This window comes from Mauremys mutica, chromosome 1, assembly GCF_020497125.1.
Source record: "Mauremys mutica isolate MM-2020 ecotype Southern chromosome 1, ASM2049712v1, whole genome shotgun sequence".
Taxonomy (NCBI): domain Eukaryota; kingdom Metazoa; phylum Chordata; order Testudines; family Geoemydidae; genus Mauremys; species Mauremys mutica.
Window position 1 is genome coordinate 113,123,012 of NC_059072.1, and position 22,622 is coordinate 113,145,633.

Here is a 22,622-nt window from a genome sequence, read left to right on the forward strand (position 1 = left end):
TCTCCTGTTCTTTTTATCCCTTTTCTCTCACATATATCCCCCGAGAAACATCTTATAATTGATTTTTGGGAGTCTGCAGAAACAGCTGCTGTGTTCCATCCCAGAGGTGGTAGCATTCAGTGGTAGGTGAAGCGATCCCTTCAGTAGTTTACTTTGTAAGTCAGGTTTGCTGTGGTAAGTTTGTAGAATACTCTGGGCTCCCTCTGGATGAAAGATGATGTATAAATGTAAGTCACTATTATCAGTTTATCAAATGCTGGGGGAGGGGGATTGGTTTTATATGCCCAATAAAAATGAAGCATTTGTCTGCAGTTTACAGTCTTCGATGGCTGTATTAGCTTTGGCTTGTTCTCTTATTGATAGTGTTGCCTTCTTCCCTCTCTTCAGGTCTCCAGGTGGTTTTAAATTCCATTATCAAGGCTATGGTCCCCTTGCTGCACATTGCTCTGCTGGTGCTGTTTGTCATAATTATCTATGCCATCATTGGACTGGAGCTATTCATGGGGAAGATGCACAAGACCTGCTACTTCCTGCAAGGTGGATTACTAGGTAAGAGATGTGTTACATGGGACGGGGGTTGGAGGCTCGATTCACTGTTGCCCTGCACCTTGTGTAACATTTACCTCAGTGCAAAAAACATAAGAACTTAAGCACAGCCATACGGGTCAGACCAACGGTCCATCTACCCCAGTATCCTGTATTCCGACAGTGGCCAGTGCCAGGTGCCCCAGAGGGAATGAACAGAAGGGGTAATCATCAAGCGATCAATCCCTTCTCGCCCATTCCCAGCTTCTGGCAAGCAGAGGCTAGGGACACCATTCCTGCCGCTCCTGGCTAATAGCTATTGACAGAACTATCCTCCGTGAATTTATCTACTTCTTTTTTGAACCCTGTTATAGTCTTGGCCTTCACATCATCATCTGGCAAAGAGTTCCACAGGTTGACTGTGCGTTGTGTGAAGAAATACTTCCTTTTGTTTGTTTTAAACCTGCTGCCTCTTGATTTCATTTGGTGACCCCCTAGTTCTTGTGTTATGAGAAGAAGTAAATAACACTTTCTCCACACCAGTCATGATTTTATAGACCTCTATCATATCCCCCCTTAGGCATCTCTTTTCCAAGCTGAAAAGTCCCATCTCTCCTCATATGGCAGCCGTTCCATACCCCTAATCATTTTTTTGCCCTTTTCTGAACCTTTTCCAATTCCAATATGACTTTTTTGAGATGGGGTGATCACATCTGCATGCAGTATTCGAGATGTGGGCATGCCATGGATTTATCCTATTATCTATCGCTTTTTTAATGATTTCCAACATTCTGTTCACTTTTTTGACTGCTGCTGCACATTGAGTGGATGTTTTCAGAGAACTATCCACAGTGACTCCAAGATCTCTTTCTTAAATGGTAACAGCTAATTTAGACTCCATCATTTTATATATATAGTTGGGATTAGGTTTTCCATTGTGCATTTCTTTACATTTATCAACATTGAATTTCATCTGCCATTTTGTTGCCCAGTCACCCAGTTTTCTTGAGATCCTTTTGTAGCTCTTCGCAGTCTGCTTGGGACTTAACTATCTTGAGTAGTTTTGTAACATCTGCAAATTTTGCCACCTCACTGTTTACCCCTTTTTACAGATCATTTATGAATATGTTTAATAGGACTGGTCCCAGTACAGACCACAGGGGGAAACCACTATTTACCTCTCTCCATTCTGAAAACTGACCATTTATTCCTACCCTTTGTTTTCTATCTTTTCACCAGTTAACAAAGGATACGAATAAATTACCAGTTTTCATTATGGAGAGGGTGTCAAATGCTACTATTATGATCTGGTAGTGTTTGAACATCCAGCTGGCAGTATCTGTGCACTGGTGTATATATATGACAATACAAGGTATAGCGCAATGATGAATTTGGCCCTCATAGTGCAGGGAGGTACTTGGGTGTTGCTGATTTACCAGCTAGAAGAAAGCAAAAACTCTAGGGTTTTGCTCCAAGATGCTGCGCTGGGTTTAGCCAGTTTCACAATTTCCTTCTTGCTGTTTTGGGAATTTCATGATTGATGTGTGTGTGTGTTTGTGTGATGCTGGTGTGAGTGGCCCTATAGACAGTTTTAGAGCCAAAAAGAACAGTCTGCTACAGTATTTGTCTAATTTACACATTTATATAGCACCCCTCACTGCTGAGCTAAGCGGAAGCTTGATCTTCCTACACTCTGATTTTTGCAATTGTTTTAATGGGATTTTCCAGGTTTAGAAGGATCTAGAGCCAACCATCACCAACTAACACATTTTTAAACATGACTGTCTTTGTCCACACAGGGCAAAATAGTTAACAACCTTATAGTTAAAATGTTTTAGTGAACATGTTTTCTGCCACGATGCATTTTCCCAATGTAGGCCATGCCTGTGAGGCTGCATTAGGGAAGTGTGAAGCGCCCATTCTGCAGATGTGTCTGTGGGCTTCTGCCTATGGCTGTGAAAACAATGGATTTTTTGGTTTGGAGGCACACTTACATTATTTTTAAAATTAGTTTTAGGTCAAACCAAAACCAATTTTTTTCAAAAAACTTTTACAAATCAAAAAGTTTAAAAAAAAAAAAAAAGGTCAACCAAAAGCTTCATTTTGATTTTGAGCTTTTAATAAAAATTAAAATTAAACTAAAGGAAATTTCAAAACAGCAAGTCACTTAATTGAAGCATCTCATTTCAGGAATGTTGATGGGAAATATGTTGATTTTTTTCAGAATTTTTTTTAGGGTTTTTTTTTTTACCAAAGCATTCTGACTAAATTTATGAAAAGTTTCAGTATTGCCAAATCTGCATTTTTTACTGGAAAAAACTTGCAGGCCAAAAATTTTGCCAAGCTCTATTTCTGTCCCAAAACATGAGAACATGTGGCCCTTGGTATTTAAGGCAGTTTGCACATTTTTTCTGTTTACTGTATCAGAAAAAGCTGCAGATGCCTTTAAACAGTTCCACAGAGGGATATTTGTCCATCAACATACAATGTAATTAGAAATACAGCCAAAGGAGAACAAATGCAGACAAAGGAATGACTGAACAGAACCATCCCGTTGTATTTTCCTTATGCGAGCCAGTTCCTTCCTCCTTCTCTGTTTTCCCAGTTGATTCATCACCAGAATTGGGTTGTTTCCTCAGTCATTCTCTTTAAGCCTCATCTCTTCTCTAAGTCCTCATCCTTCAGAGTCCTTGTGGACCTGTGAGTGAAGGAAGCAGAAGCTATGCTTGTTAGGGCATCTTTATGGGCTTCACTGGCTTTGTCGTGTTAGAGTGTGCGTGGAGGAGCACTGCACCAACAGCAATTGCTGGAGGCATTCTGCTTGTGGAGGACAGAGAGAGAGCAGGCTGATTGCCTCCAGAGGACCAAGTTACAAGGGTGTGACCAAGCAGCAATATTAAAGGCACTCTCTGCACAGATACACAAGTGAGAGGGAAGGAACAGCAGCCTACATACAAATATTTTCAAAGTGAGGCTTTCCCAACATAATGTAACTTTAACTGAATTAGAACATTTAAATGAATTTAGCACTGTTGAAAGGTGCCAGAGTGCCAGCACTAGAAATAGGAGTTCTCTCTCTCTTCACAAAACACGTACGATATGGGGATCAAAAATGGAAACTCCTTTTACTCAGCCCCATAAACAGGACTCAACTTTGATATGGAGAAACCAGCTATAAGGGTGAGAGTTTAGCTCAGTCTCCACAGCCCATCCAGTCATTGGCCTTTCTGTTGAGACTTCCGGCAGAGTTGTCAATTCCTGCTGAGCGTGGTGGTGCTATTTCATATGAATGTTTGCCATTTGCAGCTGGGCTGAGACCTCCAGTTCATTTCCCATGGACAAAAGCAATAAGACAGTAATGACTTTCTCACCAACAGACTGAGTTGTATTTGAGTCAGAAACATAGAGTTGAACAACTCACCTATTCTATAACGACTTCAGTCCCCAAATATACAATACTGTAAACTTTAATAACTACTATCATGGCAGAGGAGTTTCTAATCTATGATCAGCCCTTCCTTTTTCTCTCTCAGGATGTGTCTGTGGTTAGAAAGGCAGCTACTCTGAAAGTAAAAATGAATTAATGGGAGGAATCCTGCACACGAAATCCATCAGGAAATGCCTCCTAAGAAAATCCAGTAGATTGTCACTCACACATCTGCTGTTTATCATTTGATTTATTTGACCTGAGCACCAGTGATCACTGTGAGATGCTGGGTACTAATGACTCTGTCTCAGTCACGAGCATATAGCAAGGAATTATCATACAGAGGGAAATTGCCACAGGAGTTCTCTAGTTTCTACCTTCTTATAAGATCAGCAAATTTCAATTGCTGAAAAATGTACTAGAACTGCAATGACCTGCCATGGATTTTTACACTCTGTTAATATATATATATTATCTTTCTCTATGGTAACTACTGAAGAGGCACCTGATTCTGATCTTGCTACTCCTGATGTACTTTGGTGTAAACACTACCAGAACTTTTGGAAATCTCACAAGAACAAGCTGTCTCATGAGATAGATAGTAGGAACAAACAAAATAGATAGAAACAAACAAAATAAACCCTCACATATCTATTTTAAATATAGGGCTTTATCTTGCGGTCCTCATCCAGGCAAAGCTCCCACTACTTTCAGTGGTAGCTTTGCCTGAATAAGGACAGCAGGACTGTGCTCTTACTGATCAATCACTCTCATTACATATTACTAGGATCCCAATATTAGTATTTGTGTTTATTTGTATGTATTAAAATGTTTTTCATGGGCTTTTTTTAATGCACCAGAGAGTTGGAACAGACATGTGGCTTGGATCCTTAATTTTACAAATTGGGAGAAACCCCAAACCTATATAGAATAGGCAGGTGGTTTATCAGAAGTTACGGTCCTGCAGAGCTTCTGAGCACCACAGGACCTGTGGGTAACATTCCACAAAGCTTCTAAGCTCCAGAAATGCATCACAGCAGTTTAACATTAGTCCAGCGTCCCTTGGCAGCTCCATAGCACTGAAGCCTGAAGTTTGGCTCCTTTAGAGGTAAGGTGCTCCACAGGAAGAGAGCTTCAGTCAGTTCAGTGCTAGGGGGCATAAGTGACCTTAAGTTAACCCAGACTGCCCGTGAATATGGAAATGGAAAATCACAGTTGCAGTGCGCACACCAAGAAATGCAATAGACGTAACCTAACGTCTCCTTATGTATGAGTGCACTGATTCTTGTTTGTGGAAGGATGTGTATTGAAAAATGTAAATGACAATTTTGATGGTCATAATTGGTAGCTTGTCTATCCTCTGCAAAATAAAAAAGCCAAACCAAAAAATGCACTGGCACCTGGTTAAAACCAATACAATTTTTGGTGGTGTCTTCAAATAATGTGTCAAATGCACGGCAAAAGTCTGGTCTAAAAAGCAAGTATCCTTCTTTTGCCTTTCCAGTGACTCATGCAGTACTTAATAATTCTCTCATTTTTGTTTTCCCATCATTTATGATACACCAGCGGAAGAGGACCCCTCTCCTTGTGCCCCTCTATCAGCGCATGGACGGCAGTGCCAGAATGGCACTGAGTGCAAACCAGGATGGGAGGGGCCCAAGCATGGCATTACCAATTTCGACAACTTTGCCTTTGCCATGTTAACTGTGTTTCAGTGCATCACTATGGAGGGCTGGACAGATGTACTGTACTGGGTACGTATCCGAAAATGACCCATTCCTGGGACCAATAGTCCTGTCCTGCCATGCTGAGAATATGGGGCTCTGACTTGATCTCTATTTTGCTCACTGGTTATGTGTGGTAATGGGAGGGTTAATAATAAATGGCTTTAATTAATTTAATGTGTCAATGGGATGACATGGAAGCTGTTAGCTGTCATATTTTTTTTAATTTAAATGTGAACTTTCTATTATATTAAAATGTTAAGAGATGGCAGATGGCATTTTGTTTGAGAATCTGCAATGTACCTTTGTTCAGCTGGGTGTCATTGAGTGACCCTCCCGATGTGTGAACCATCTCACACAAATCCAAATGACTAATGCAGCAATATTTATAATGCGCAAAGATAATCATGTTCTGTTAACAAAGGCACTAGAATGAAGAGCCCCATGGATTTCATAAGGAAGTTCAGAAAATCCTTCTAGATCCACACTCTAATCCTAATTATGAACCTCATCCTGACCCTAATTCTTATCCTGATCCTAATTCTGATATTGATCTAGATAATGACCTGCATATTTATCTTAATCATGACCTAAATTCTATGTTTAATCTTGATGTTACCCTTAAAATTAACTTGTCATCCTCATCCTTCTCCTAACTTGGAGACTTGCATTCAGCTTCCTTCAGGTTTTTTAGGTCCCATGCTGTAATACCTGTTATGTTTGGGGACCCGGTAACAGCATGGTAGTCCGACAAGAGTTAAAATAAGGATTGATCTTTCATTGTAAACTGGACCTACCTGGGCTTCTGAACTATGCTACTGTCTTGGACTTCTGCAGGGTTGCAGCGTGGTCCAGGAACATGCTTAAAACATGATTTAATCCTGACTACTTTAGAGTCTGGATTATAACTATGTTTAGAGACTTCCACATTACATCTGGTTCCCCCAGTATGATAGGAATTTCAATATAGATAGAACCTGAGGCTCAGTGCACGGTAGAATTGACCAAGATATTCTAAGGAAAATGGGGAAAAGATCTGGATTGGGGCAAGCTTGTGCTGTTAATCAACACCCCCCATATCCCTTTAAACTTGATCCTGAAACTACTGCCACTGGGTTAGAGTTTAAAATATTTCTCTTTGAAGATTTAGAGTCCATTGCACACGGATGGGACTCACACAGATAATGATGGTCTTTTTACCCTTTTAAATGTAAATTCACTTTGTAATGCCAGTTCCCTCCTGGTGACTAAGATAAGAGACAGAGATGAAAATATTTGAGAGCAATCTGGGTCTTGCAAAATGAAAATTAGATTTACTTGAATCAAGAATATACATTAACAAAAACAGTGACGAAAAAACTAAAACCAGAAAAGAAACCAGGCAAAATTTCTCGGTATTTGATACAAAGAGTATATCTGTCTGTCATATTTCAATAGTATCCATCACTGTAGTATCTGAGAGCTGTATCTCTGTGTATTTGAGGGAGACTCACAGGCCATTCACTTGAGAGAATCCAAAGCAAGGTGAACAAGACAATCAATAATAAATAGTGATGCACTTGTGGTATTGTACACTGTTTATTCATATGAAATGAATCTCCCAAATTATCATTATTTTCTCTAATGGTAGGTTTTACAATAGACCATCCCCGAGTCTCTGCACTCTTGGGTCCCTGCATCATTCACATGACAGGGTATGAAACACTCAGGATGCAGTCATCAGTTCTTATTCACCTGCTATTAGGAGCCAAAAGCATATAGCCACCGATAAATGCTCTTCTACCGTGACTGCTACAGATTGCTTCATTTTTCATGGATTCCCTACAGCAACCTAGCTTTTGGCTGTTGGGTTTTGGTTTGGTTTGAGCTACTTTCTGAAGTTATTTTTTCCTTTCATACAGTATAGTATATCAAGGCCTCAAATTATAACAAATTGTTGGGTATTAGTTTTTCAGGACAACTCTGGAGCTCTTAGTCATCAGGGTGTGGATATATAGAACACTTGCTTTGGAAGGGAAAAAAATGTTGTTCTTGTTCTCAGTTCTAAATTATTCACAGACAAAAAATCTTAATTAAGCTCGATGATAAGGTCTTCTGTGGCCGGGCAGCCTAGTGGCTAGATCACTGGTCTTTCAGTCTGTAAGGCCCGAGGCCGTAGTAGAGGGACCCAGACCCTCCCTCTCTACTGGGTCTCATCCCGGGGCCCTGTATAGATCAACCCCTAAACAGGGCTGATGGGGTCTCTCATTCCAGCAGGGAGTTAAGCCCCACTTCCCTGGGCTACTTCCTACCAGTCTCTTCAATTTTGGGCATGGCCCCACTAGTCCAGTTGCCCCGAGCACTGGGGCTTATTTGCAGCCTCCCCTTGGCAGGGAGCCTTACTTGCCTCAAGCAGCTGCCTGATCTGTCCCTTCAGGCAGGCAGAGAGCTCCTGCTTCCTCGCCAGTCAGCCCCCAGCTGAGCCTGGCTCCCTTCTTTTCTTCCCTCCTCCCCACTTCAGGTCTGGCATGGGCCACAGGTATAGTGGAGCTGAGCTAGCTGAAGCCAAAGGTTTTCTTTAACCCCTTCTGTGCCGGATGGCCGTTTCTCTGCTCTCTCACAAGCTGGAATTAAGGTTGTAAATATAGTATCAATAACAAAAGGGGAAAATCTCTGTAACTAAAAAAAACCCACACCATCAGCTTCTGAAAGCCAGGTAATGCAAAGTTCAGGTTACACTTTAGAAAAAACACCAGAAATGATGGACATTTAGGGTTAAGGTGATCCAAAGAATCTTAACTATGCCCTTGTAGCCACACCATCCTTTGACTTTGTCATGTTATATAGATACATTGGCCACCATTAAGAAGTCTGTGTTTGTCAGTTGCCATACAGTAGTATCTGAGATGCCATGGTTATTTCGCTCTACTTAGAAGAGGGCTATTTGTTTAGCAAATGCTAACTTTTAAGGGTGACTATGGTACACATCTATGACAAGTGTTATAGCTATAATAGTTGGCATGTTGAAACCCTATAAACATTGACATTTCAACTGTGTCAGCAGTTGTCTTAAACAACATGCACGGGTTTATGCAGTAGAATATACAGAACCGAAGAGCAAAGGTATACTGGCTTTAAGATACCTACAGCAACATAGAGACTTAACATTCTGAATAGTAAAGAGTTAACAGGGTTCCAAAATTTCCAACCCTCTGGAATGGGTGAAGTATTTTACAAAGTGGCATAGGATATGGGTAGGTTTTGGGAACCAATTCTATGAGCTGCTGGGTCTGTAGTAGAGCCTGGATCATAACCCAAATCTCTCAGCTCCCAGGTCTCTGCGTTAACCACAAGACTATTCTTCCCCTGCTTAGAGTTAGCCTGTTGGTGGCTACTCTGCGGTCAAGTAGGTGACACATGGCACTAAGGCTATTTAAAAGAGCCCCTGTGTCAAATTTGGGGGTTGGGAATCAAAATTTGATTTAATTGGAAATATAGCTCCAATTTTAAAGAGAGATTGGTGTTTTTCCAGTATAATAGGTTCCCTCTCATGCACTTTCTCCGGAGAACGATGGAGAGAAATGTGTTTTGTTTTTTATTTTAACTTGTATGTCAAGGAAAGTGCAGACAATTTCTAGGGCTTATGCCTCAGCAGTGGTTAAAAAAAGTCAGAATTTTAGGCCATTATTTAGACACCTGAATAATTGACCTGACTTTCAAAAGTGCTGAGCAGCCAAATTTAGAGAAAGCTGCTGGGTATTTGGCACTTTGAAAATCATGCCAATTTAGGTACCCAGAGTGAAATCCTGGCTCTATTGAAGTCAATGGCAAAATTTCCATTGACTTCAATAGTATCAGGACTTCACCGCCCACTTTTTAAAATCCTGGCCTAATCTCTCAATGCTCCACATTCAGTCACATGCACAAGACCTGGACCCACAAGAGTGTATTTGGGGATGGGATCTATTGTAATAACTATCTTCTGAGGACAGGAATTACAGGTAAGCAATTTGCTTTTCTCTCCCTTCAAGTCTGAAAATGAAAGCATCTGTCCTAAAGCTCAGTAGATCAAGACAGTTGAGCAGAATTAGTTAGTTGGAAATATTCAGTCAATTGAGCAATTTCCTTGGCTGAACATTGCTAAGTGCCTTGTAATATTCAGTTCTGCTTCCCCCTTCCCCTCCACTAAGGACAGATTCTGAGAGGTGCTGAGCACACACAATTCTTATTAAAGTCAATGGGAGTTGAGGGTGCTCAAACACCTCTCAGAATCAGGTGCTGAAAGAACAGCGAGCCACTTAGGAAAACTTCTGAAGTCTGTCTGTCTAGAGTCTTTTGACAGATCCAACACCACCCTGGTACCAGAGTGCAGTTATTTGCGAATCTCCTATTCAATCAGGGTAAAATTTTCACTAGTGACCTAGGAGCTTAAGTCCAATTGGCTTTTCATGAAACTTAGACTTCAAAGACACTTAGGCGTTATTGCAGATTTTAACCTCATTCTCTCCTGCATCCTTTCTCACACGTGCTGTTTTTCTCATCTTTACTGAAGCCTATCCCTTCCATCTCACAAGATTGTTTCCCTGCCCATACCTGCCTGCCCATGAAAAGTGTCAGAGGCGTTCAAATCAGTAAAACTTTCATTCCATAAAATGTTTTTAAAGTAATGTCAATAAAATCAATAAGCTTTCTAAGCTCCTCTCTCACCCAGTGGATAGTGTGTGCAAATAGGTTGGCTTCCTTTGAATTTTTAGAAAAAATGATGCCCTTCTTTATATAGTTTAACATTACTTTATTTGCTATTATTATTGTTGTTGTTATTATTATTATTATTTATTTTATTAATTTACTATGGTCCAAATTCTGCATGCAAGACAGTGAGGTTGCGCAGGCTGTAAATCTGAGCAGAACTGTGGCCAGTAAGCCCCAAATGCCTTCTGCATCCTCCATGCATTGAAAATGCGAGCCCAGTGCTGTCACTTGGGTGGCAATGTCCAGCAAAAATCCCACTGGCTCCTTAAATAACCTTTAAAGCCCTAAGAAATAGTAACAGTCCCCTATCTTTAAAAGTAGAATTGCTGAGGCCCTGTGTTAGAAAACAGCATTCCATGTGGAGTCTGCTTTTAACTTTCTGAACTTGGTAAAGTTGTCCTAGGAAGGGAGATACTGAAGGGGCCTTGTGATTACAAATAAGACGACATAGGAAATTGGTAGTTTAAATATTGCAAATAAATAGTTCATAATACAAATCCAGAGAAGCACTGAGCACCCACAGCTCCCTCTGACTTCAACAGTGGTGGTGAATACTCAACACCATTCAGGATAGACACTGACTGTGAGGTTAACTCAAGTTAGGGTGACCAGAATCAGGCCGTTTTTAAAGGGACAGTCCCATATTTAAGCCCTCTTGCAGGTGTCCCGACTTTTTCTTAAAAACAGGCACATTGTCCCATATTTTCTGTCTCTCTCTCTCCCACCCACCCTCACCCCATCAGTACTGGAGGGTCCTGTTGCTGGCCAGATCTCTGCTCGCCAGCCTCCCGCTCACCAGCGGTGAGTGGGGGGGGCCAGTGGCCGACAATGGGTGTGGGTGTGCAAGGCTGGTGGCAGGGCTGGCCGCTCCCCCAGCTGGTCCGTCAGCTCAGCCCCTGCTGCGTGCCAGCTCTCAGCCCGCAGGGCCCTCCCCCACATCCCGTTTCCAGCTGGCACTGGCTGTGTGCTGTGAGCTGCAGTGGCTGGTGAGTGTGGGTAGGCACCAGGTGAGGGCCGGTTATGTGTTGCCTCTGCTGCCCACCCATCGGCCCATTATGTGCTTCCCCTCTCACTATCCTCTTCCGGCTTTGCCCCTTCGCCTCCCCCTGCTCCTCCATATCCCACCCCCCGGCAGGGCGCATCCCGCTCCCAGAGCTGTGTGGAGAACCAGCCCCTGGTTGGAGTGTCCAGCTCACTAACAGCCTGGCCTGCGGGCTCCTTCCTTCCTCCATTGTCCCCCGGGAAAGCCCAAGACCCTCCCGCCCGGAGCATTGGCCAGGAGGAGCCGAGCCCTGCATGTGCCAAAGCCCCACACAGCACTGGCATGGGGAAGCCTCTCTGCCCTTCAGCTAAGCTCTGGAGTGGGGCAGGGAGAGCGATTTCCAGCCTGTTCATGCCTTGAACCTGCAGGCTCCACAACAGCACCCCAGGCGGGGGGCTTAGCACCTTCTTCACCTGCCCCTCTCCCTAGGTCCTGCCCCCAGGGAGCACGGGGCTGAAGCCCCTGCAGTCAGGTTCCCTGGGCTCTGATGCACAATGCATCCTTAGGGCTTAACCCCTTCCTGCCCATGCTGTAGCCAGGGGACAGGATGTGGCTGGGTTATGTCATGGAGGGCGGAGAGCGGCCCTGTGTGAGAGAGGTGTACGGGAGTTTGTGTGTGTGTGTGTGTGTGTGTGTCACCTCTCCCCTTGTGAACCCTAAAGCCTTAAAGATAAGAAAGTAAATAAAAAGAATCCAACTACACAGTATTTCTTTTTAACAGGGACTCAGTCAACTTGATGTTAATTTGAATGTTTGTACTGCATAGTTCTGATTGCTATTGAACTCGCTTGAATACGAGTAATTTTACCAGGTGTACCGTATTCAGGGACATATGGAGAAATTAGTCACCCTACTATTTATTATTATTACTAAGCGTAACATATGCAAAGAGGCCCCAATTGAGCAAAAAATGTACTTATCTGCTGAAGTCCATAACTATTTAGCAAAGGACTTAAGCACATGTTTAATTTTAAGTCCCATTGAAGCCAATCAGGCTGAAGCCATGCCCGAATTAAGCATGTGATCAGGTGCTTTGTTGAATGGGGACAGACTGCTGAATCAGGACCAGAGTGATTTCTAGCTTAGCTCCAGCTTACTGTAGTACATCTCCTACATTGGCTGAGCCAGATGGAGGTGGTTCATTTTTTGGTTTACATTGTAGAACTTCTCTCTATGAACTATGGAGGTTTGAATCTCAGAGGTACTAACATTCTGGACACCCGAAGTATCCCAGCCACTGAGTCATAGAATTGAGTTGGAAGGAATTGGGAGTGGTCATACTATTTCCTGTTTATCAGGACAAGATTGGCCTTATCATTCCTATATCCCCTCTGAACAGATGAGTGTCTAGTCTTGGCAGCTCATTCCATTGCCTAAATTGCTCTTATGACATTTTAAAGTAGGGACAAGTCTGACCAAATCCCATTCAGAACACCATTGAATTTTAGGAACATTCAGAGGAAGACCAGATCTAAAAGTTACAGATTGCTCCCCTTCTCTATTCTAAAGAAAATCTCTGCTGTAGCTCTTTATTTCTTGTACTCTCTTTGATAATGGGAATAATTAATCCCTGTCTACTTTTTAACATCCCATTTAAGTATTTGTAGACATTTATCACGGCTCCCCCCAAATCTTTCTCCAGACTGAACAGATCCAGTTCTCTTAACAGAGCTTAATTTTAATTATTTTTAGCAGTTTTGTTGCTCTCCTTTAGGGGAGGTATCACTTATCAGTTAATATGCTATAGAGTAAGGCTAATACCTAGAATGGGTGTTAAACTTTGTATGCAGTATGCCCCTTGCAGCTTGAGCTATGGGACACACTGCATGTAGACTGCTGTGTGCAGCTTTAGGCCTGGTTTGCACTGAAAAGTTACATCAATGTCGGCCACCGGTGTGAAAAAAAACACGTCCCTGACCAACGTAGCTATGCCAACAAAACCCCAGTGTAGGCATAGCTAAGTCGATGGAAGAGGGCTTCCTATCTTCAGTCGGGTTTCAGAGTAGCAGCTATGTTAGTCTGTATCCGCAAAAAGAATAGGAGTACTTGTGGCACCTTAGAGACTAACAAATTTATTTGAGCATAAGCTTTTATGGGCTACAGCCCACTTCATCGGATCTTCAGTCAGGTATTCCTACACTGTAGGCTGTCACTGTAGGCTGCCTCTAAACTATGGGGCTATACTGACATAGTCTCTGTAGTAGAGACATACTCTTAATTCTGGAAGCCCGTTTCTCCATTATGCTGCACTTTGAGGTATCATTTCCGCTAGTGCAAAGTGAGTGCAGAGTGGGTGTGAAATGCTACCAAATCAGAATGATTGCACCCACTTTGCAGTGGTGGAAATAACTACTTATGGTGCAGAGTAATGGAGAATCAGGCCCTGGGATGATCTGCATGCAGTCCGGTCCTTGCAGCTTGAATTCTAGGATCAAGCAGAATAACCACTTTTTAAAAGAGCCATTCAGGCTACCTCAGTGAGGAGGGATTTGTTTTGTTTCACATAATTCATGCAACACTTCCGAATTCTTGGCCAAAATCTCTGAAAACATGACATTCCAGTACTTGCAAGGGCAGTTTGCACTGAGGCTCTGACTATAAAGTAATAGTTGTAAAGTAAAGAAGGGCAGGTTTAGCTTGGATATAATTAGAGATGGACATGAGCTAGAACACTCGATCTGAACCCTCCTGGACTTTAAGCAAGATCAGATCCAGGGTTTCAGCCCATCCATCTAAGAGAGACCTGAACTGGAATGCAGGATTTCATCCCCCTCAAATTTAAGAGGACCAAACTTCATAGGTTGGCTCAATCCTTACACAGAATGAGAAAATACTCTAAGAGCAGTAATACAATGGAACAGCCACCAAGACAGCACAATGAGTTTGAATCAGTGGAAATGTTCAAATGTGGGTTAGATGACCCATCCCAGGGAATAACACAGGGTATCATGCACTAGATGCAGCAGGTCAGATGTGCTGTCTTGACAGGCCCCTTCCAGCGTCAGTGCCTAGGAATCTATGAAATCATACTTCTGAGATGATTCAGTAAATGAGCTTGAAACCAGAGCTCACAGTCACCCTGGAAACTCCTGTCAGGAAATCAAATTGGAGAAGAAACCAAGCAATAGATATAATTTACTTTGCTGACAGCCTTGACATGCTTTGTGAGCTTTTCTCATCCCTCCACAGCCTGATGAAGCCCGATGAGGAAGATGTGGTGAGGAGTACAGGGATATTGCCATAAAGTGGAAAATGTTAAATGCAGAACTGCAACCCCCAATTTTCACCAGCTGTGTTGTGCTTTCTAACCCTTTATTCTTACAGCGCTCAGGCTTGAATTAGTAAGGCTTTCCGCACAAGGGAATGATCTGATTCTCAGAATACACCTGTCTCTGTTTCCACAGCATTTATTTTTTCCAAAAAGTGCTGGATTTTTATTGTTTATTTTTTATGATCACATTAGCAGGATTTGGCACGGTGGCGAAAAATAACAAAAAAATAAAAATAAACTTGAGAGCAGAAGCAAACGGTCTCACTGATCACAAAAGTTATTCCACTTTCATCCACTGTAACAATGCCGTACAGTGGGGTGTCCACATGTTGTGGTACTGAGGGGCCACAACATTGACTTGCCAGAAGACTAATGGCCAAGCCTAAAATGTATGGCCCATGCCATAAATCTGTTTTTCACAAACAAATGCATATGCAACCATAACAGTTGCTTCTACTTCTGTCTTCCTTGAGCGATTAATAGGAATGGCTTGTTGTTTTACTCCCACAGCAAAAACTTGGCCTCCATACAAAGAGGGTGCACTCTAAGACTGCAGGTTTCATGTGACCCTCAAGCCTCACTATGGGCACCCCTCCTGTATATGTAGAGAGGCTCTCTGTTTAGGATAAGCTTCTTTCTTGGATATTTATGGGTTGGTGTTAATAGAGTGCCTCTGCCCAATGCTCCTGCTTGTGAAGGATTTCTTTAATAGCCCTGTTTTTCTCTTGCCCTCTATCCCTCTTTCTTCCTTCGCTCTTCCTCAGACTCTCTCCTAATGATGGCTTTCTCTACCAGAGAGACCTTCCTGACCCTCATCTTCTTCCCAAAGCTGGAAAATTGAGAGCTTACCTGTTGGGACAAATATTTAAAAAGTTGCAAGAGATTTTGGGTGCAACAATTTGTGGGTTCCCAACTTGAGACCTCTTAGATTGGCCAGATTTCCAGAAGACAGATACTCAATATTTTTTGAAAAAGCAGGCCTTGTTAAGGTGAGTCAAGTTGAGCATTCAAAAATTGAGGCCCCCAAAGTCATGGTCACTTTTGGAAATGTCTTTGTTCCATCCACCAGCCCAGGGAAGTAACAGTATAATGACTATGAGGTAGAGACATTGTTTGTCAGATGTGCCCAGAAATTGAAGCTCTAGAAATAGATGATATAATTATTTGATTTGTTTCCAGTCTAATTTTGTTTTCATGAGTTGCTTTCAAGACTTAGAGCCCAATTCTGGTCTCAGTTACATGTATGACAGTCTCATTGAGTTCAATTGGAACGCCACTCATCCACTGAAGACTGAGTTGGTCCCTTAGGATTGGCTCCTGCATTTCTCAGAGGCAAAATCCATTGATTTAAGTGGGAGTTGTACCTGCAGGAGAATTTGAGGATCAAATCCTCAGTAATCTCTTATGAGTGAGTGGCAGAAAGCTGCACACTTTGGGGTGACTGAACCACTGGTAATGGGGAACCACCGACAGGCTTGATATAAAGACAGGAGGAGACTGGAAATGAGAAAGGGAATGAGGTGCCATTGGAGTTCAAGACCCAACAGAGTGAGAAGTTATTATGAAAAAACGACATCCTGGTGAGGCTAACTTTTGAGAGCTATTGTTCTTTTACTCATAACGTGAATGATTCTTCCATTAGGGCCATAATAGAAATCAGACTTTCATTTACTGCAGAGATTTTCCTTTCAGATGGGTGTTTTAATACCTTTTGTTGCTAATAATGCACACAAGCAAATCAGAAGATTCAGCCTTGTCTTTAGAGGTTGCAATCACAAGTTTAAGTGTGGCTTTGTTGGAAATGTTGTAGCAGTTGCATTGCATTCAAGAGCTCTGATTATGGTTTCCTCGGTAAAAGTCTAACAGTTGTATTATGTTAATGAGGAGTTAGTATGATAATCAGTGAAATGTTTAGTACCTGTATATTATGAGGTGTGAGTTAGCTTTCATCAGTACAAGTCTAGATATTTTATGTTATATTTGTGAACTCTGAGAATAATTTCGTCAATAGAAGGTGGTCGGTGTTTATGAAATGTGAATATGACTTCATCGTCTAAAATGGAAAGGCTGAAGTCAATTCATTTGCTGGGAATATCATGGCTTGAAAATTTGCTCTGAAAGGAAACTGGGATATATTGATCAGATGTAAATTAGAAAAGTTGACTGTCTTGCCTCCATTTAGTGGTGAGTGCTTATCTACAGCTTATATTACTGCTTCTCATTATCTTTATTTTTAAGGGCTTAATCGACTATGGAAATCAATGAACAGCATATACTTGGTTATTTGTGTGCATGCTGCAATCAGCGCTGTTCTGATATACCTATGGTAGTATCTTGTGTCAGCCTGTATAGAAAAAGCACTGAGACAAATAGAAGAGGATAAAAAACAGCAGTAAAGTGAAATGGGCAGCAAATCCCTTTCTGGATGATCAGCCATGTAAATGTAAACACAAAATAAATAAAGGCATGAAGGGAAAGCCCTGAATTGTGAAATGAAATAAAATCTGTAGGTTTGGAGGCCTGCTATCCTAAGGAATATTTTCATGCTTGAAATCAGCACTTTATCTTTGCAGAGTGAATTTCCAAAGCCTTTAAAAGATGAAAAGGTTTTTAAGCAGCAGAGAGTGATGGAAGTGCTGTGGTGTCTGTAATGAAAGAACTATCAGCTCCCAGGGTAAATACTCTTTGGGCCTTATGGGCATCTTTTTTTCAGAGATCTTTACATGTTTTTAACACACACTCACTTAGGAGCAAGGTGACCCAGCAGGTTAACGCATTAGGTCTTTTGCCTCTGGAGACCTGGATTCAAATCTTGATTAAGTCATACAAGTCAAAATAATTTTGGAGGTCACTAGAGGCCTATATGCAGATGACAAAATCACTGCACGCAAACATCTTGGCATAATTAGCAATCTGTAATAGGGAGGATGGGAATAGTAAAGTGTGACATTTGTCTGGATTGAGACCTGATCTTGACAGAGCGGAGTTGAGAGTCCAACAGCCTGAATTTCCTTTCAGTTACATGGGTGTAAATGAGACAAGAATCAGGGCACAGAAATGGAATAGCAAGGTTCTTCTTTGAGTGCTGGTCCCTATGTGTATTCCACTGTGGGTATGCATATGCACCATGGTCTCAGAATGAAAGATTTTGCTAGTACTGTCCATTGGTCCACACCTGTGCTCTTCTTCTCACATTTCAGACTGAGGGCATAAGGAGGTGCAGGCCATCCACCTCTCCAGTTCCTTGCTACTACCACATGGTCTGAGACAGAACCTCTAATGTCCACGGAGCTGCTGTTCTGCCTCTGAATCTCTAAACATTGTAATATAAAATTTTGTTAGTTAAGTATTAGTTACTTAGTTAGATTTTGGGGATCCCCCCTCTGGGGCAGCCCTCCTCCCAATACAGGACTCAGATTATGTCCAGCATTCCAGACTTCAGGAACTGCATCTCCTGCCCTCTAATCCCTCCTGGTCAGCGACAACCATCAGAGGTGCCTATACTGGATAATCTCCTCTCTCCACTAAGTGCAGGATCTTCCATTTCTTCCCCAGCAGAACCCAGCAAATGCAGTGATTCATAGATTCCAAGACCAGAAGTGACCATGTAGTCTGACCTCCTGTATAACACAGACCCTAGAACTTCTCCAAAATAATTCCTAGAGCGTATCTTTTAACAAACATCTGATCTTGATTTTAAAATGATCAGTGATGGAGAATGACCACAACCCTTGGTAAACTGTTCCAATGATTACTTACTCCCACCATTAATAATGTATGCCTTATTTCCAGTCTGAACTTGTCTAGCTTCAACCTCCAGCCATTGGATCGTGTTATGCCTTTGTCTGATAGATTGAAGAGCCCATTGTTAAATATTTTCCCCCCATGAAGGTACTTACAGATTATAATCAAGTCACCCCTTAACCTTCTCTTTGTTAAACTAAAGAGATGGAGCTCTTTAAGTTGATCACTACAAGGCATGTTTTCTAATCCTTTAATCATTCGTGTGGCTCTTCTCTGAACACTCCATTTTTTTCAATATCCTTCTTGAACTGTGGCCACCAGAACTGGACAGTATATAGTAAGATGAGACCCTGAAACATAAACTCTTGTGTCAGAGGCCCAGTCTGAGGCCTGAATCCTGAACCAAAGTACTTCCAGGCATTGCTAAGCAAAAGCTGGGTTGTGAGCCAGAAGCAGGCCCCACTCACAGAAGTTGGTGAGAAGAGGGTTGCTGGAAGCAGGTGCATCCACACGTAAGTGCTAATAAGGGGAACTTGTGTCAAGATGACATTAGGACACTCCACAGACATAACAAGAAACAGGCAGGTGCATCTTAAAGATAGGGTCAAAAGAACAGCATGATGGATAGATCTATCTGTTTAAAACAACATGATCGAAGGAGGAGACAGCACCCTAATGAGCCAAGGGGCTGTACTTCAATACATCAGTAGGGATGAGTAATCTGTCCTGTAACTGTATAAAAGTAGGTCCCAGAGTGCGCATCTTTGTCTGGCCTATGGGGCAGTGGAAAGTCCCGCCACTGACTGAGCCAGTCCATTGCCAGGGGGCACAAATTCGTAGTATGTCTTGTAGAGTCTACGGGAAACTATTACTGTGCTTCGTTTGACAATAAACCTGGTTCAGGTTCCTTCGTACCTTACTAGAGTCTATGGTCTTTGGGAGTTCTCTTGGGGTTTGCCGTGTCAGCTATCTGCGCAGACTCGGGGCAGCACACAGAGGGAACACACACACAGCCAGCTGTTATCATCATCAAACAAGAGCAGAGCACCACACTGGTAGCTACTGACAACACAGTATGCCAACAGTGATTGCACCAGTGCCAAATATGGAGGTAAAATAACCTCTTTACTCCTACTCAGGATTCCCTGTTATGCATCCAGGGATCGCATTAGCCCTTTTGGCCACAGCATCACACTGGGAGTTCATGTTTGGCTGATTATACTCCACCAGCCCCAAATCTTTTTAATGTCTCTTTATACAGCACCAGAAACCCTGTAAGCATGGAATAAACAATAACAGCAGAGTAGGTCATCAGGAAAAGAATCATGAAGGAGAAGCCAGGAGCTTATAGATCCTGTTGAGTAGGCTTAGAGAGTGTGTCTGGCTCTTCAGATTTAGCAAACATCTCATGGAGCAGGCTGTGAGTTTCCAGTCCAATCTAGGGTTGGTAGACCCCCTTGTACATTGGGCAGAGGCATCAAGGAGTGTGCCACCCAGCAATACTACCTCAGATACAGGGGCGAGCAAAGGCAGAGCTACGGACTCCTCTTCCGCACCTTACCATGCAAAGCCTTCTCAAAAGCCTACAGAGAAATCCACTTTCAGAAACATCTTTAAGAAGATGGCTGCTTCCCCGCACCTTCTAAGTCGGGTGATTCTTTGCACCTGGTCCCAGCAGGCGCTAGAGTCCATATGGGTCACAGTACCAACCTACAGACTCCAAAGGGTAAGGGTACGTCTTCACTACCCGCCATATCAGTGGGTAGCAATCGATTTCTCGGAGTTCGATATATTGCGTCTCCTCTAGACGCGATATATCGAACTCCGAACGCGCTCTCGTCGACTCCGGAACTCCACCACCGCGAACGGCGGTGGCGGAGTCGACGGGGGAGCCGCGGACGTTGATCCCGCACCGCGAGGACGGGTAAGTAATTCAAACTAAGGTACTTCGACTTCAGCTATGCTATTCGCGTAGCTGAAGTTGCGTACCTTAGATCGAACCCCCCCTAGTGTAGACCAGGCCTTATAAGCCAAGGCCACGACAACCACAGGTACCAACAAAGGGTCCCAAGAGCAAGTACTGACACGGGCACAGAAGAAAACACAAGAGCATTTCTACACCAGCTCACAAGTTCACAGGAAGAAGACTCTTCATCCCCAAAGATGACTGACAGATACACCCTCTGGAGGATATCTTCATCTTTCCGGACCCAGAATCATTCCTTCTATTGGACCTGATCCTTACCGGGGAAATTCTAACGCCATCGGTCCACAAACAGTATGAGAGATGTTGATCCCCTATTACGTCTATTAATTGTGGCATCCCAACATTGACAGTACTGAGGGCACCACAGTTGCCCACATTTCCTCTTTGGGAGAATCTGGCATGAAGAAAGGACCAATCTCATCTCCCCAAAAAATGAAAACCCAGAGAGAGGGTCCAGAATTTCCTGGACCCTGCCACAACCTCATGAGATGGGGCATCCCCACACCCAGGACTGCTGGTCCCTTAGCCTTGGGAACCTTCTCAACCTATTTTGGATCCCTCTCACTGACCATACTAGGAACCGTGGGATCCATATGTGCAATATCCAGAATCAGTACGGTCTCATTAAGAATCATGCCATCTCTTTCTTCCACCTCCCGGGATCAGCCTGAGCTCCCTCCGGAGCCCATGGAAGAGGAAGAGGCAGAACCAGATACACCAGTACCATGAGTCCCAACAGGAATATTATCAGAATCGCCCAATGAAATGGTTGACCCAGACTTGCTGTCTCCTCCAGATGACCATAAACAGTTTCAAGGTTTGGTGAGGAGAGTTGTGGATGAGCTCCAGATTCCTCTGGAGGAAATTGAGGACCTCACAGATTTATGGACATGTTACAGAGTTCAGAAGCTAGTAGAGTGGTGCTCCCCAATAATGAGGCCATCCTAGAGCCTGCCAAGATCATGTGGCATACCTCAGCAACACAGGCATCTGCTCCTAAGAGGGCAGAAAGCAGGCACTGTGTCTCAGCCAGGGGAACAGGGGTTTTATTTATTCATCCTCCCCCAAACACTTCAGTGGTTCAGGTGTCCAATGAAAGGAGCAAACAACAGCACCCAAAGTCCACTCCCTTGGATAAAGAGGCCAAACATGTGGACTTCCTTGTAAAACAAAAATTGGTATTGATATCCACTAGCCTGCAATTCTGATTAGCCAATTTCCAGGCGTTACTATCGAAGTATGATTTGTGTCAACTATTCAAAAATTTCAGAATTCAGAGACAAGCTCCCTCCAGAGGACAGAGCATAATTTTAGGCCCTTATTGAGGGTGGTCAGATTGGGGGCCAGAACATCTCTACAAGCTGCAGTTGATGCAGCTGAAACAGCCTCTAGGTCAATGGCAACAGCTATTGTTATGTGTTGTGAATCCTAGCTGTACTCCTCGGGATTCCCCAGAGAAGTTCAGTCAACTGTAAAGGATTTGCCCTTCAGTGGGAATAACTTATTTAGTGAAAAGACTGATTTGTCTTTACGGTCATTGAAGGACTCCAGGGCAACCCTTCACTCCCTGGGTATGTAGGGGAAGTATCATAGGCAGCCTTCTAATCTGAAGACCGTTGCCACAACCGTTCACTGTAGGTCCAAATTATTATCAGTACAAGGTGTTCCCCTTTGGATGAGCAACAACACCGAGTGTGTTTACGAAGGTGCTTCCTGTAGTGGCAGCACACTTCTAACACCACGGCTTGATAGTCTTTCTTTACCAAGATGGCTATTGACTGAGAGATATCATTGGGAAGTACTGACATCAACCACATCTCCTTTCAATCTCCTAGTGTTACAGGGAATCTTCATGAGCACACAAAAGTCCCTTTTAGTTTCATCAGGGACCATTGAATTTATCGGAGCAACTTTGGACTTGGCCAGAATTAGAGCTTACCATCCTCTGCACAGGTTTAATCAATGAACTGAAACAGAGCCCTCAGCCATCAGTTGGTGCATATCTTATCCTCCTAGGTCACATAGTGTCCTATACGTACCTGATACTCTTCACGAGACTTCAGCTTCACTGTCTGCAAGCCTGGCTTTGGATGGTATACATCTGAAGTAGATGTGCTATGAACAAGCTAGTCACACTCCCCTCTCAGAGTGAGAGACTCTTGTTTGGTGGT

General features: G+C 43.0%; 1 protein-coding gene across 1 annotated transcript in view; it reads left to right on the forward strand.

Annotated features, from left to right (window-relative positions):
- CACNA1C (calcium voltage-gated channel subunit alpha1 C) overlaps positions 1–22,622 on the forward strand; it is a 636,517-nt gene that overhangs the window by 414,160 nt on the left and 199,735 nt on the right. The window contains exons 6-7 of the mRNA XM_044991489.1: positions 388–549; positions 5,519–5,706. Coding sequence (XP_044847424.1) covers positions 388–549; positions 5,519–5,706 — 350 coding nt within the window. The remainder of the gene's footprint in view (positions 1–387; positions 550–5,518; positions 5,707–22,622) is intronic.